General features: G+C 41.6%; 2 protein-coding genes across 7 annotated transcripts in view; both read left to right on the top strand.

The window, feature by feature from the left end:
• Positions 1-558: 558 nt before the first annotated feature.
• asb14b (ankyrin repeat and SOCS box containing 14b) lies at positions 559-4266 on the top strand. 5 transcript variants are annotated; one of them, XM_039799562.1, is made up of 10 exons: positions 562-803; positions 1394-1518; positions 1600-1652; positions 1749-1880; positions 1949-2107; positions 2217-2462; positions 2704-2875; positions 2962-3496; positions 3629-3782; positions 3879-4266. In XM_039799562.1, exons 2-10 carry the CDS (start codon positions 1394-1396, stop codon positions 4055-4057), a joined length of 1755 nt encoding a protein of 584 aa, XP_039655496.1. In that variant the 5' UTR covers positions 562-803; the 3' UTR covers positions 4058-4266. The 5 variants fall into 5 exon arrangements, with proteins under 5 accessions (XP_039655497.1, XP_039655498.1, XP_039655496.1 ...); XM_039799560.1 differs by having other exon boundaries at positions 1301-1518; XM_039799561.1 differs by having other exon boundaries at positions 772-803; positions 1356-1518.
• A 476-nt stretch (positions 4267-4742) lies between these two features.
• Positions 4743-14861, top strand: part of tasorb (transcription activation suppressor b) — a 20195-nt gene continuing 10076 nt past the window's right edge. For both annotated transcript variants that reach the window (XM_039799559.1, XM_039799558.1), the window contains exons 1-13: positions 4743-5176; positions 7149-7294; positions 7530-7622; positions 7710-7782; positions 8241-8332; positions 8425-8559; positions 8681-8805; positions 8914-8945; positions 9398-9503; positions 9712-9815; positions 10040-10149; positions 10840-10912; positions 11028-11102. In XM_039799559.1, the coding sequence (XP_039655493.1) occupies positions 4873-5176; positions 7149-7294; positions 7530-7622; positions 7710-7782; positions 8241-8332; positions 8425-8559; positions 8681-8805; positions 8914-8945; positions 9398-9503; positions 9712-9815; positions 10040-10149; positions 10840-10912; positions 11028-11102 (1468 nt within the window). In that variant the 5' untranslated portion in view covers positions 4743-4872. The remainder of the gene's footprint in view (positions 5177-7148; positions 7295-7529; positions 7623-7709; positions 7783-8240; positions 8333-8424; positions 8560-8680; positions 8806-8913; positions 8946-9397; positions 9504-9711; positions 9816-10039; positions 10150-10839; positions 10913-11027; positions 11103-14861) is intronic.

The following is a 14861-nucleotide window of genomic DNA, read 5'->3' as shown; positions in this document are numbered from 1 at the left end:
ATATAGCATGCACTGTTTATTGTTCATTTAGGCCTACGGTACATACTCTTCGTAGTGTACAGCAACTCTTATTCAGTTACTAATTTAAGCACTCCAGTGAAGCCTTTCCTGGCATCGAGCCGGGTTACTGTGTAACATTGCTTGTTAAACACATTTGCAGGCATGTACTGTAACAGTAATGTGGCTACAAGACAAAAGTAAAAAAAGAAAATCTAAAATTAAAAAGCGATGACCAGGAAAACTATTAACTAGGAACTTTGATGTTAAACCACAGTAGCGCTGCTATAAAAACTCCACCCTTCCTGCATGTTAGGGCTGTTAGGGCTGTTCTTTTTTTTATGCCACTTGCCTGTCTGTCACCTGCCTGTGCCTTGGTTCCTCACTGTGAGCTGCTACTGTCTACTGTAATACCTCACAAGCTATTCATGTGTAGGCTATCATCTGCCGCACTGTCTTTGTTATACAGGCTTTGCTGTGTTCCAGCACACAAAACAGTACAGTAACAATATGGGTAAAAAAAATACATGGAAATGTATACTTACAGTAACTCATGCATATGTAAATAAGGGCCTGTTGTGTTTTTTAAACAATGGCCTCTTTGTTATGAGAGAATTTGCATATGAGCTGAATGGTGGCAGTTGTTGCTCAGTGGGTCAAAGCTAGGTGCTGGGTCTGAAGACCCCGTGATCTGATATTTATAGCGGGAGAGATAAAAATAGTTGCAGTACATGTGTGCATACTGAGGAGACTGCTGGCTCTACTGTTGTGAAAGCCACCGAAGGCGCACAGCCATTTGACTGAAGGTAAACACCAGACAATAAATAAATAATGCCTTGAGAGAAAAACTAGGTTGCTTAGTGTGGAGTTTAGTGTATACCTGTTGAACTTTATGATTTATAGCTGTTAAATTTCCAGGTCATTTAATAGCACTTGTTATACTTTAAAAAATGTTTTCTTGTGGCCTAAGTTATCTTTAGGACATTTCTTTGCGACTTGAATTTTAATATTTAAGAAATGCTCACAGCAATCATTTGTGTGGTAGGAGGTTTTTGCCACACTGAGAAAGAAATACTGTAAACTCTCTGCAGGAGTAACTGCTCTCACATGGCCTGTAAAGGTAAGAGCTATCGGGCAACAAAGTAGGACTTCTCAAAGGAATCATTAGGTGCAAAATCTTGAATGCATTTTAGTGTAATTTTGACATCTAATTCAACGAGAGGAATATGACTGACAGCAACTATTCCGTGCCTAGCTCCACTCACTGTGCTGTAGTTTACTTTTCCCTGTTTGTGGTGTACAGGTTCTCAGGTTCCAGATGTAATGGTCTTGTTTCCCTTACGGCTGTGTCTCCCCAGTGCAGTTGCTTGTGCATTGACCCTTTCTGGATTAACAGATGAACACGGAGACAGAAGATGACTTTTATGAATCGGAGGACGACTTGGATGAAGATGAGGCAGCGCAATATATAATTGAACAAAGTCTGATTGAATATAGAAAGCTCAAAGGATTGACTCCAAGGTTAATCTCTAACCACCAGGCATTACGTCTTTCTCTCTTCATTGTGTATCTCCTGTTGATCATTTCCATCTCTTTCAACAGTGATCTGAAACCCAGTGAAGACCCTGATGAGATTTTCAAAGCAATCAAGCAGGGTACGGTGATGTCATTCTTTAACCTGTCGAAGCTGCTGCCAATTATAATTTAATCTTGCCAGAAGTTCTGATATAATGTACCGCCATCATGTTCAGGGGATGAAGATGCACTGAACAGACTGGCTGTGCAACCAGAGACTCTGTCAAGAGTTGATGAACGAGGATGGATCCCGCTGCATGAGGCTTCAGCACAGGAGAATAAAAGCATACTAGAGATTATCTTCTCAGGTAGTGAGGTTATTAAAAGTATTCATGTTTATTAAATGCTAGCATGTTAATTAGTTCTTTTTTCCCAGCATCACCCCCAGGTGCAGCCCAGTGTCGTACTCTAAAGGGTGAGACACCACTGTTTCTGGCTGTGGTTCATGGACTCAGAGAGAACGCTACATTCCTGTTACAGAACGCTTGTAGCCCGGATCTCCAGAATGATGAGCAGGATTCTCCATTAGTAGCAGGTATCTGGCATCTAAATGCAAAATGGACCTCATTTTACAGACACTTAAAGATATTTGCTATTTTTCAATTATTTTCTTCCCTCTCCTACTCTTTCCTACTATTTCTTAGCTATTCTGAATGACCAGTACGACTTGGCCACACTATTGCTTCGCTACAATGCCGCAGTAGACCAAACAGGACCATTAAACAGGACAGCTCTACACGAGTCAGCCTTTTTAGGCCTGGAGAACTTTGTCTATCTGCTCCTAGAGTCTGGTGCCAACCCAAATGCATGTGACATCAAAAAGAAAACTCCACTGGGTCTGGCTGCTCAGAATGGACATCTGAATGTGGTGGAGGTGCTGTTACAAAAAGGTATATAAAACAAGGGGATTTAATCTCAACTATGGATTTCAAAAGTACCTGGGTTCCACTGCTTCACTTATTGAGCTGATCTGACAATCTGTCACTTTGCATTTCGGCTTTTCAGAAACCTTGGGAAAACTTGTTGATAACTGCCTTAGTTTTATAACAGATTCATCTTTCCATACTGTTTTCCAGGTCTGGAAATGGCCTATTAAATGTGTATTCTATAGTATCTGATTTGATTTTGTAGGAGCCCATGTGTGGTGTGAATCGGAGTCAGGCACTATCTTGTTTGATGCAGCAGCATCAGGAAACCCTGACATAATCTCCCTGCTGCTGGAGCATGGAGCAGATCCCAACCTAGTACATCTTTACAGTGGGCACCTGCCAATTCATCGTGTGGCCTACCATGGACACATACTGTGAGGAATATCGTAATTACAACATAGAGCTTTCCCACTTTTCAAATAGACTGTCATGTACTTAATCGAGGATTCCTCTCTGACAGGGCACTGGAGCACCTCATCCCAGTGACTAAGATGGACGCCATGAAGGAAAGTGGGATGAGTCCTCTCCATTCTGCAGCTGCTGGGGGACATGCCCATTGTGTGGAGATGCTGCTCAAAGCTGGCTATGATCCAAACTTCATGCTACACCCAAGGGTGCGCCGCAACTATGATGATGAGCGCAGGTCTTCCCTCTTTTTTGCTGTGTCCAACAATGATCTTCAGTGCACCCGCTTGCTGTTAGAGGCTGGGGCAATGGTGAACCAGGATCCTATCAACTGTTTGCAGGTGGCCCTTAGACAGGGCAACTATGAGCTGATCAACACATTGCTGAAGTTTGGGGCAAATGTAAACTACTACTCCCGTGTCAACACCACTCACTTTCCCTCAGCACTGCAGTACGCCTTGAAAGACGAGGTCATGCTGAGAATGATTCTGAACCATGGGTATGATGTTAAGCGTTGCTTTGACTGTCCGTATGGTGACAGCTCCCATGACTACGCCCCTTGGACGACCTCAATCATCAAAGACATGGTGGTGAGGCTTGTCTGAGAGTGTAAAAGGTGTGAAGAGATATGTATGAACTCCACAGGGGAACCAGTGGCGTAACACTTTCATTCAAGGTTAATGCTTTGACTACTGCATATGTCTTTGTTTGTCTCCTTCTAGTTCTGTGAGGTGATAACAGTGTCCTGGCTTAAGCACTTATCTGCTCAGGTGGTGCGCATCATGCTCGACTACACCGACCATGTCTCCTTCTGCACCAAACTCAAGGACACTTTGGAAGAGCAGAAACAGTGGCTGGAGATCTGTCACATTCAAAGTGAGACCTGATCCAGTTTTAGTTATTTTCTACCTGTCAGCAAAAGTGTATTGATTACATTATGTGCATCCATTGATTCATTTTTTTTACACTCAGGGAATACACGGAGCCTGAAGCACCTGTGTCGTTTGCGGATAAGGGAGCATCTCAGTCACCTGCGCTTGAGAGCCCCAGTTTTCATCAACTTCCTTCCTCTTCCTCCAAGGCTGAAAGATTACCTACGCTACAAGGAGTTTGATGTCTACAGCAGGGGCAGCATGGTTAACCCACAGTGAAAACACATTTACAGCTGTCACAGATCTCACTCTGATAAAGGGACAAAGACAGTCGGTATCCATTATCTGTTTTCCTTGATAGGCTATTGTTTGTTTTGGAAATAATGTTTGTTGTTTTATGTACTTTTTGGTTTGCCAAATGTTTTGTACAAAACCTTTGAGTAAATAAGGTTTTATTATTATTTCACACATAGTCTTGTTATAATTTGAGACTTACTTTTATAATGTGAATACAGAAGATTAAATTGAGAAATGGCATGAAAGCATTAGACCAGCACTATGCAATTAAAACAATTGCACAATGCTTGGGCCTTCTTGCTTAGATGGACAAATTGAATACTCTGCCTCTTTGTCATCACCTGGAGGTAAAATTAGGTATTACATGAGTGTGATTGTTCTCTGGGTTTTAGTGTGTGCAAAGATATATGTTTTATATCTGAGCTGAGTGTGTGTATACCGGTATGTCAGTTGTCATCCATCCATCTCAGTGTGTGGGGTAGGCCTACTTGTGGCACACAGGTCATTTATTCATAGCAGGATTTTACATATTTGGCTGCATGCTGCATCTTATTCTGATTGTATATTCATCCACCACTACACACGTCTCACAGTGCATCCGTCCGCCGCTCGGTGGCGTGGATCTTCTCGTATGTAAACATAGTGACGGCAGCGTTTTGCAGTGGTGGAGAAGAACGTGTACGTCATTTTCACAATGGCGGAGGCTGGGTGAGGAGGAGAGTGTGTGTGTGTGTGAGTGAAGCGGCGCCGTAATTGTTAGATCTACATTGCCCGTTATACGTGCACGGTGCCTGAAAATGGCCCTGAACCCCAACGCGGTGGGGAAAAGGGACTCAGAATGTACCGAGACGGACGATCTACACCCGGAGGGTGGCGAACCCCTGAAGAATTCAGCCGCCACCTCGGCCACAGCCAACCAAAATGGCGATCGGCCTGGATGTGGAGACAGGGTAATGCCCGAACAAGAAGCCCATGAGCGGCGGAGGAGCGCGCAGGCAGATGCCCGGAGCTTTAGCAGTTCGCCCCTGCAAGGCCAGAGACCGAGCGAAGAGCTGCCACGGAGAAATTTTCAAATCCCGAGGAAGATAAGAGAACGGAAAGGTGGTGCCATATCGCTGCTATTTTGAACAGACCCTGTCCTGTCTTTCATAATTCTGCTGCTGCATGTTGCTAGCCTTGCTAACTAGCTAGCTGGCTAGCCTCGCTAGTTTAACGAGTTTGACAAAATGTTCACCGACATTTAGGTTCAGATGAAACCAACGTAATACTATTTAAGCACACGGATAGTCCTGACTAACGTAGCGCGAGTTTTTGCAGACATAGATTTGGTAACTTTAGTCCACCCCAGGTATCCCAAGTTACCAGAGAGCAGCAAGCAGCTAACGTTACGTTCCTGTATAGGCGCCTGAAAGCAACACTTTGAGGACTGGCCATGTGAATGCCCACCTTGTTTGGCTTCTTCACCTTTTCATGGAACGACCACAGTCTTGATTGAGTAATGCTGCTGGTGTCATGAGTGTGTTGCAGCCATCACCTGACAACATGTGGGTGTCTCATTGACCTCAGTGAAGGGCATGTATTTATTCACCCCACCCGTCTATTTACAAAAATATGTTCACAGTAACGTACCAGGATACTTTTAATGAAATCTTAGGGCTGCCCAACCCTTGTCCCAGCTTGATGACACTAGTATATCGGAGCATCCCTCTTAACACCTCACCTCCATACTCCTCAGAGTACAACACAACGACACTGGCCCCATCATCTCCCATGCAGTTCTTCGTAACCTTAGCAAAGTGGTTGTTACAAACCTTGCTGTCATACATCAGTTATTTGCATATATGCAAAGTCCAGCTGAAGTTTACTGGATTTCACGTTTTGTGCCTCTATTAAGCAGCCGTGTTTTCAGTATCTGGTCAAATCAGCAGGTTGCACGTATGTAATGTATACAATGTCTTACTGCCCAAGTTGGAAACTTAACTGTGAGACAGACTTGGCTGTGTGTGCACTCCATTTACCTGTCTTAAGTCCTTTTGCCTCAAATGAGAGATGTTTACTACTTGTGTTACTCCACAGCTTGATGGTTATGATTCTCCATCCAGTAAGCAGCTAGTGATGGTTTCACTTCTTTACGTGGCTTGACAAAATAAACCTTATGTAAACACAGACAGTTGCAAGGCTGGATCGTCTGTACAGCGCTTTGTTGATGTTTGGGATTCCTAGTTAGTGTTATTGACATTTCAGTAACCTGTTGTGATGAGCTGGCTTTAGGCAAAGCTTCAGCATAGGATGCTGCTGGCTCATTGCAACCCCACTGAGCTGTACTAAACATACACAAAGAGTGTCTTGTCTGCATGCACATTGCTTCCTATTGTACCTAATGTATTATATATTGGAACATGTGACTTTGATATTGAGCTGAAGTCAAAACACAGGTCATGTGTATGAAAGGGTCTTCTCGTGTAAGAAAGAAACATATTTTAGGCTTGATATATTCATGCCATATAACCCTAGAAATTAGGGGTGGGAATCAACGGAGGCCTCACGATACTATATCCTCACAATACTTATGTCACGATACAATATTATTGCGATTTTAAAGATATTGCAATATTCTGCGATATATTGCAATTTATTACCTTTTTTCCAACTTCAAATTTTTCCCAATTTCAAATTATGTCCCCAAAAGAAAACTTTGTCAACATCTGTTTTATCTAAAAAAGATGCATTTCTCTGTTTGCTCATCTCACTTCAATTTTATTGCTGCAAAATGGGATTGTCAAGCAGACAAACTGACCAACACATATATAATAAAAGATCGATACTTGGCGTCTGTGTATCGATACAGTATTGCCAAGGAAAATATTGCGATACTATGCTGTATCGATTTTTTTTTTTTTTTTTTCCCACCCCTACTAGAAATGAGAGAAGAGGATAATAGTTTGATGTTGCTGTCTTCTGTGGTCTGACTTGGTATACTATGCTACTTTTTGTACTGACCCTCTGCAAATACACACAGGTCTATGCAGCAGATGCTATATGCTAATCCACTGATTCACCTCTCTGTGTGCAGGCCTGTACCAGTTTCTTTCTCCCGACAGCCGGGAGTTTGAGGACCTTGTGAAGATTGTCTCCTCGTTTTACCTAGACTCATCATCCCGAGCAACCTTCTCCTACTGCAAGGCCAGGCTCATTCACAACGAGCTGCTGGAGAAGGAGGTTGGTCATTGTCTTCCAGCACCAGTGCCACACAATGTCATCACGAGCATTTAAGTTAATCCCTTGTTATTGATGGACCATTTCTGTAGGTTGAAACCAAATATAGCAAAAGCATGCATCTGGTAGGATGTTTGTTGACCAGCACTGCTGTGTATGTACTGTAGGAGTTTTTGCGGTTCAGACTGCTGTATTTAATTTTCTGTCTGCTACCTTTTTTTTTTTTTTTTTGTGCCAGTTCATTGAGAAGCGGAGAGAGATGAAGCAGGAGGGGAGGACAGAACAAGAACTGACTGAGTCGTACTGCTTCCTTTTTCCAGACAAATCGAAGGTATTATTGATTATGGACAAGTTATAAAGCATGATGGTTGTTCTTTTAACATGCCTCTGAGCTTTGTATGTTCTCTTGTATGGTTAGCTCCTGTGGATCTGTGAAAAGGGTCTGTCGGTTGGGCACTCCCGGATTACTACACTAGGAAATCCATCAATGGGTAAGTTGGTCTCTGGCATGTTGTTGTTGCTTCGAAAGGAGACTGTATTGTTGTAGATGGAATGATGGTTTTTGGGTTACTGCTCTCATGATATTGTTTTGAGGGATGCCAGCCTAATTAGTTTCTTCTTTTGATGGATTTAATTGTAAACTGATTGATTAGCAGCATCTGAGGATGTTAGCATTTACCCGATAAGCATACCACTGTAGATAGCTGATACATGTCATCAACAGCTGGGAATGGTTCTGATATATGTTAATAATATATCACTTAAATGCTGGTTCACAACTGGCTACTCACTTACGGAATGAATGTTTTGTCTTTTTCTCAAAATAAAAAGTCATTGACATGGTTCTTAAGGTTTGATTTTTTTAGGTATAAATATGATACTTAAATGCATTTTTGATGGAGCATGGTTATGATGCTTTTCCTCTAATTCAGTTCCTTTGTCATTGTAGGTGTTTATGTTTCCAAATATTCTGATCTGTTACAAATCAATCCCTTTGAAGTGGGCTCATCTGGAGACATGATCGTTTTTAAAGTTATGAGGGTATGGCTAGCACTCTGTTTTCATTTTGTGATGTTAACAGATCTTCTAATGATTGTGGGACCTTTAGCTCACCTGCATGTTTTGTCTCTCAGGGCCGAATAAAGCACATTAATGACAACATACCTAAGAATGCTTTGGAACCTTCTACCAAGGTTGATTGCCACTTGTCCAAAAGTGGCAATAGGGTTACGTCTTTGCTGTCTTACAGGGCTTTTGAGCTCACACAGGTAAACATGGATTCTTTTTCATTCACATGCTGTATATATTGTGTCATCAAAGTAATGCTTTACATTTATTTCTTGGACAGAATTTGTACATTTTTAATGTGTCTTTCTTGTTGTCTTTTAGCAATATTTTTTCGAGTTTGCATTTGATGAGATCAAAGCACGGCCCAGGCATGTGTGCCCCTATGCTGTGCTTTCCTTCAAGTACAAAGGCAAGGAGGCTGCGGCCTCTCCTATGACTTCACACAGGTACATATTCCTGCCATAAATAGTGAAAGTCAGCAAGTATCTTCAGGTGGTTGGAGAGGTTTGCCCAGTGTTGTGTGTTAACAGGCTTTTTTCCCCTCTCCGTAACAGGTTTAACACTATTTCCCCTGAAGGAAGCCGAGGTAAAACATTTTCTTTTTTCTATTTGATAAACATTTAATTAAACAAATAAGTGTGTGTGTGTGTGTGTGTGTATGTATGTATGTATGTATGTATGTATGTATGAATGTATGTATGTGTATATATATATATATATATATATATATATATATATATATATATATATATATATATATATATATTAATTTCACACCAGGAGTGGAAAACACCCTGCTACCCAAGATGTAACTTTTAACATTTTGATTGGTGTGCACACTGCTTTTCGGTTACAGAAGAGTGCATTGCTTTTCGGTTACAGAAGAGTGCATTTTAAGTGATGCACCCCCCCCCCCCCCCAAAATATCCAAATTTAGATTCAACAACCAGTGTAAAATGTGCCTTTCCAGTGACAAACCAGCAGTTATGAAACATTATCCACTCTGCTTTCTCTTTGTATCTGTTGATGCCGTTGCAGGGAAGAGCTGCTACACTGTGTGGAGTGGTCCACTAGTGAACAAGGGCCTGGAGTTATTCCCAATCTGTTTACGATCCTCCTCGCGCCCATACCTCCCTTTCAAACTGTGAGTAAACGTTTAGTCATATTATCCTCATATAATTCTCAGTATCTCTAGAAAACCTCCACAGTGCTACTAAAATCTCCGCTGTTAATCATTTTACACTTTAATGGGCTTACCTTTAACACTGCGAAGAGGAAGTTAGAATTCACTTTTTTTTTCTGGAACTTGTTATGATTTGCTCTCTGATACATCTTCATCTGCTTCCCTGAAGGCCTGAGAAGCTAGAGGTGAGTCGAGGCATGCAGCTGGATCAGGTGAAAAGAAAGATTCCCTCTGTGCTCTTTTCTTGGGACACCTACAGCGCATCACGGGAAGGTCAGTCCGGACCTCACACGTGTATACCTCATAATTAAATGATAGAAAATGCCCTGGGGATGTAGGAGGTCATGCATTATTTGAAATTCAATTTATATAGCTATTCTAAATCCATAAGATGCATTGTGTATTACAGAAACAGCTCCTTTACCAAATCCTTTGATATTATTGTAACTAAAGTGTTTGTATTCTTTGAGGTAAAACTGAGCTTTCTTTGTCCGCAGTGATGAAATGTGGGATGTCCTGCAGCCTGTTTGAGGTGGTGGAGGGTAAAGGCAAACCAACCAGTGGCAGCTTGGTAGCGCTGGTCAACAAACTGGAGAGGGACAGGATGGTGAGTCACCCTGTAGCTGTTCCCTACCAGGTTCTCCTGCATGAAAATCCACAAAGGCATGTGTTGCTTTTAGCATCATTATTTGATGTAGACAGTTCTTTTTCGTCTTTAACAAGTAAATAATGTGGAGAGAACATCTGTCAAGAAAATGGCAAGTTTTGAAGAATATTTGGATCGTGCAACAAGGCCGGCCTGCTTGGTTCTTTCGGGGAATAATTGTAAAGATTTACAACGAATATGTTTTACTGCATTAACTAATCTAACTGGGACATTTTTTGGGAGCGATTGGTGGGGATTGCTGTGGACAAAGTACAGAGCAAATTACGTTTAACCATTTATCCAGCTTATTTAACTTCAGTTAATGTGGCGTTTTCTTATGCGGGTGCAAATGTTCCACCAAAACAAGTTCCTTCCCAAAACCATTTAGCAGAGCCACTGAGTCCGAAGCTTAGCGCCGCCCAAGACGATTGTGATTGGTTTAAAGAAATGCAAACGACCCAGAGCGTTTTTTTTTCTTCTTTACCTATCCCAGAATGTATGTGTGGTGTAGCCAGACCTTACTCCACAGCGCTGTGGAGATAGGTCTAGCAATGCGAGACTACCCAGCAACAGACTATTATGATTGCTCACATTATCTGATAATGATACACCCCAGTGCTTTTCACTGCAATGTATCCCCTCCTTGTTCAGGTGCTGGTGAAGTCCTTGTTTGACAGGGGCTTTCTCTTCCTGCTGTCCTCAGCGCAGATGATTGAGTCCAAAGGTGCCAAAAAGCTTTTACTCTCCTCTCATAATTCTCTGTCGTGTCAGTTAAACACCTACTTGTTGCCTCTAGTGAGGGTTCAACTTTAAAAAAAAAACTGCTGTTTGTTTTCTAGAGCGACGGGGGCGTGTTGAGAAGAACCTGCAAGCATTATTCATCTTTCAGGAGTCAAGGATGGTTGTCAAGTATTGTAAGTATTATTCACTCTGTATCCATCAATTCTTTTCTGACCCAGTGGCAGAATCTGCACAAAGTTCCCAACTGGAACGTTTTATTAGCAAGCAGAGAATGTTTGGATACAACAAAGATCTTTCTCACATCTACCTACTGAACTCTCCTCCTTTTTAAGAAAAAATAAATAAAATAAAAATAGTACATTAAACAGAGTTGTCGGAGCCCTGCCGCTGGAGGAGATGCGACAGCGAGGACCGGTTCAACGGCTTGGTCAGCGACATGAACTCGTAGCAGCCGGTGAAGCTTCCGAGCACCGGGCTTCCACTGCTGCGAACAGGGTTTTTTAGCTTTTGGAGAAGGCATTTTATCTGTTAATCCTACCGATGTAGACACTTTGGCGTTATATAGTTGACCCGCAGTGGTGAATTGTCTGCAGTTCCGGGCGGGTTGTTGCCGTGTTCTCATCTCAGCTCCGCCGAGACCAAATAGACCTGCCATTTCAAAAATCTTTCATTTATTATCAGAAATATCATGTTTTCAAAAGCATCACTTTCATCAAATTTTATGTGACATATTTAGACTGCAAGCAGGCACATCAGGACAAACGAGCAGGCTTATGTGCCGGGGCTGAGCCCCGGCCCGATTTAACCCCTGCGTATCCCCATTCATTTTTCGACGCAACAAATGATATATATCCAGCTACAAAATAGCCGAAAAGTCGGAAGTTAAACACAAGTACAAAGATTAGTTGTGCTATCAAGATGATGCACCGCGAACTGGCAGCTTTCAGAGCGTTGCAAGTAACTTGAGGATTCATCTCGTCTCGTCGCTACTCTTTGGTCTGAACTCGCTACTGCACCGATACACACGCAGATGAATGGTGAAGGAAGATTGATTACATGTAGTGAGTGATACAGAGTGGAATTGTAAATTGTTTTTAATGACCTGCTTATCTTTAGCTATGTTTTCTTGAGGTAAAGCAAAGGGGATATTTTGGTTTACAATGGAAAACAATAATATGCCAATGTTAATGAGATAATATAGCCTATCTCTATAGTATTCTAAAACAATATCCCCATAGAATGTTGTTGTTAGGGATGGGCATTCGATAAAATTTTCTTAGTCGATCGTTGGGAGAATTAACGATCGACTATCGATTAATCATTAATATTTTTATATTAAAATTCATTATTTAACTTTTTATAAATTAAAAATGCAATGAAAATGCACAAATACACGAGTTTTTCCTCGATGATATCTTAATTACAAGAAGAACAGCTTGTGGCAGTTAAACTGGAGGTTATAGATATTGTAGGGCTGGGCGATATGGCCTAAAAAAAAATCCCCGATTTAATTTTTTTTTTTATTAAAAAAAAAAAAATCCGATTTAAATCGACTTTTTTCTCCCTCTACTTAAAATCAATCTGCAGATGACAAAGAAAATGTTCAAAACAAGTTTTATTTTGTTTTGACTCATACACACACGCACACACATGGGGCATGTATACCATTATGATTATTCATGCCAATTTTGTGGAAATATAAATTGGTTTGAGTTTTTTTGGGGGGGGGGGCTATATATTCAGCAACAACAAAACGGATGCGTGAGATAAAGCTGTTTTCACAAATATAAGTAATTGACTTCTCGTTACTCGCTAAAAGTTCAAATCATTTTAATGTTATTGCGCAACCTTGCCCCTATTTTCACCTGTTGCTGAATAACGTACATTAACATCCCGTGGTCTCTTGAATGTAGCATACCTGTAGCAAGCTCCTTCGTAGCGATAAAAACAAACGTCGAAGCGGAGCTCCGTGCTACAGAGCGGTGATTGCAAGTTGTTTAAAGGTCCCATGGCATGAAAATTTCACTTTGAGGTTTTTTAACATTAATATGCGTTCCCCCAGCCTGCCTATGGTCCCCCAGTGGCTAGAAATGGCGATAGGTGTAAACCGAGCCCTGGGTATCCTGCTCTGCCTTTGAGAAAATGAAAGCTCAGATGGGCCATTCTTGAATCTTGCTCCTTATGAGGTCATAAGGAGCAAGGTTACCTCCCCTTTCTCTGCTTTGCCCGCCCAGAGAATTTGGCCAACCCATGAGAGAGAGGCATCATGGCTTTCAAATGAGCAAAGTGGCAGTTGGCGGAGATTACAGATAAGTAAGTAATGAAACGACTGCTTAAGAAAATAATTAATGTTAGTCCCTGCAAGGTTGTTTGTGTATCTCTATGGCAAACGCGCGGGGGGGAGGGATGAGCCCGTTCGGAGCTACGGGAGCCCAGAGGGGAGCGTCGGCGGATGTTAAGGAGAAAATCGATTTTTCATTTAAACAAATCCACGTTAACTACACATTCGAGTTAATCGATAAAATCGATTTATCGCCCAGCCCTAAGATATAGATATAGATAATAGATATATGCGGTGCTCTAAAGCAGCAGAACCTGCAGCTGCGAGCCGGTGTTCTTAAACAGCGACCCTCGTTTGTTCCAAAATAATAAATTAAAAAGAATCATGTTAAATAATAACTTAACCAAAAACATAATAATTCTTAGATCTGACAGGTTTTGTCAAAATATAACTCGAAACTATCCAAGGCACGGACAAAGCCTAATAAAAAATAACCAGTAGGCTAACTCACATACAACTTCTGCACCAGTCTACTGATGTGTGTTGAGAAAGATAAGCATGTTGATGATGTGGGGTCAGACTCGACCGCTACCTGGTGACCGTCAGTCCAGCCGCCGAAAACACCGCGTTGCCGGGAAGCACTTATTCCGTTCTTTGTAGTGAGTTTCTACCAGTCTGGTGATGGTACGTCGTGACGAAATGTGATATGCTGGTTCCAATATTGTGCATCGCAGCTCCTCTGTGCTAACGCTGAGTTTATGCTAGGTTGAGACAGAGAGCAGGATGCACCGCGGCCGCCACCGACATTGACCAGGGTCGGATGCACTTTGTTTAGTGGTAGGCTACATCATTTGAGTCGTGGCCGTGTTGTACTTATACACGGCATCTCCGTGTTTGCAGTGAACTAAGTAGTTTTAAAAAAAAATCTTTTTATCAGAATGGTCACAGGCCACACTTCGCCGTTCCTCTTCATGATTACTTTTGAAATTGAAACGGAAACTCACAGCCGTAACTGAGTATGGAGTCAAATGTTGCCCCCAGGTGGTCAAATGTTTAATTACTGCCACACTGTGAAATTCATTTCATTGCTTCAAGACACTACGCAACGCAACCAGCATTAGTTTAATCAATAACAAATTAACGAGATTAAAGAAATTCTTAATCAATTATTGATCGACGAGTATATCATACCCATTCCTAGTTGTACTGAAAACACTGAAAACTAAATGTCATAGGGTCCCTGTTAATGCTATTGTGCCGCTGTATCCTTCAATTCATTGAGCAGATGGATATTGGAAGATATTTTAGCAGAGAGAAAGAGAAGCAGGGCAGTTGATTCTGAGGGAGCCGGCGTGATTGAGGTCAGTAGTGATATACAGGTCTAAGGAAATGTGGGCTGTTTTGTTTTCTTCTAACAATAAGCATTTGTTGGCAGGTCTAGGCACTAAGGCAAAGCCTAAACAAAATTATTTAATTATATATATATACTAGCTATATTCTGACCAACTTAACTTTCTGCATTCTTTGGCTGTGACACATTAAATAAATATGTAGATGTTGCCTAAATGCAGGCCTTAACATTCTGGTTCGTGGGTTATACTGTATGCAAGCCAAACTACACAGTGAAATGACGCTCTGATTGAACCAATCC

This window comes from Perca fluviatilis, chromosome 5 (assembly GCF_010015445.1).
Source record: "Perca fluviatilis chromosome 5, GENO_Pfluv_1.0, whole genome shotgun sequence".
NCBI classification, from domain to species: Eukaryota; Metazoa; Chordata; class Actinopteri; order Perciformes; family Percidae; genus Perca; species Perca fluviatilis.
The sequence above is the reverse complement of the archived record's forward strand: the minus strand, read 5'-3'. Positions and strand labels throughout refer to the sequence as shown.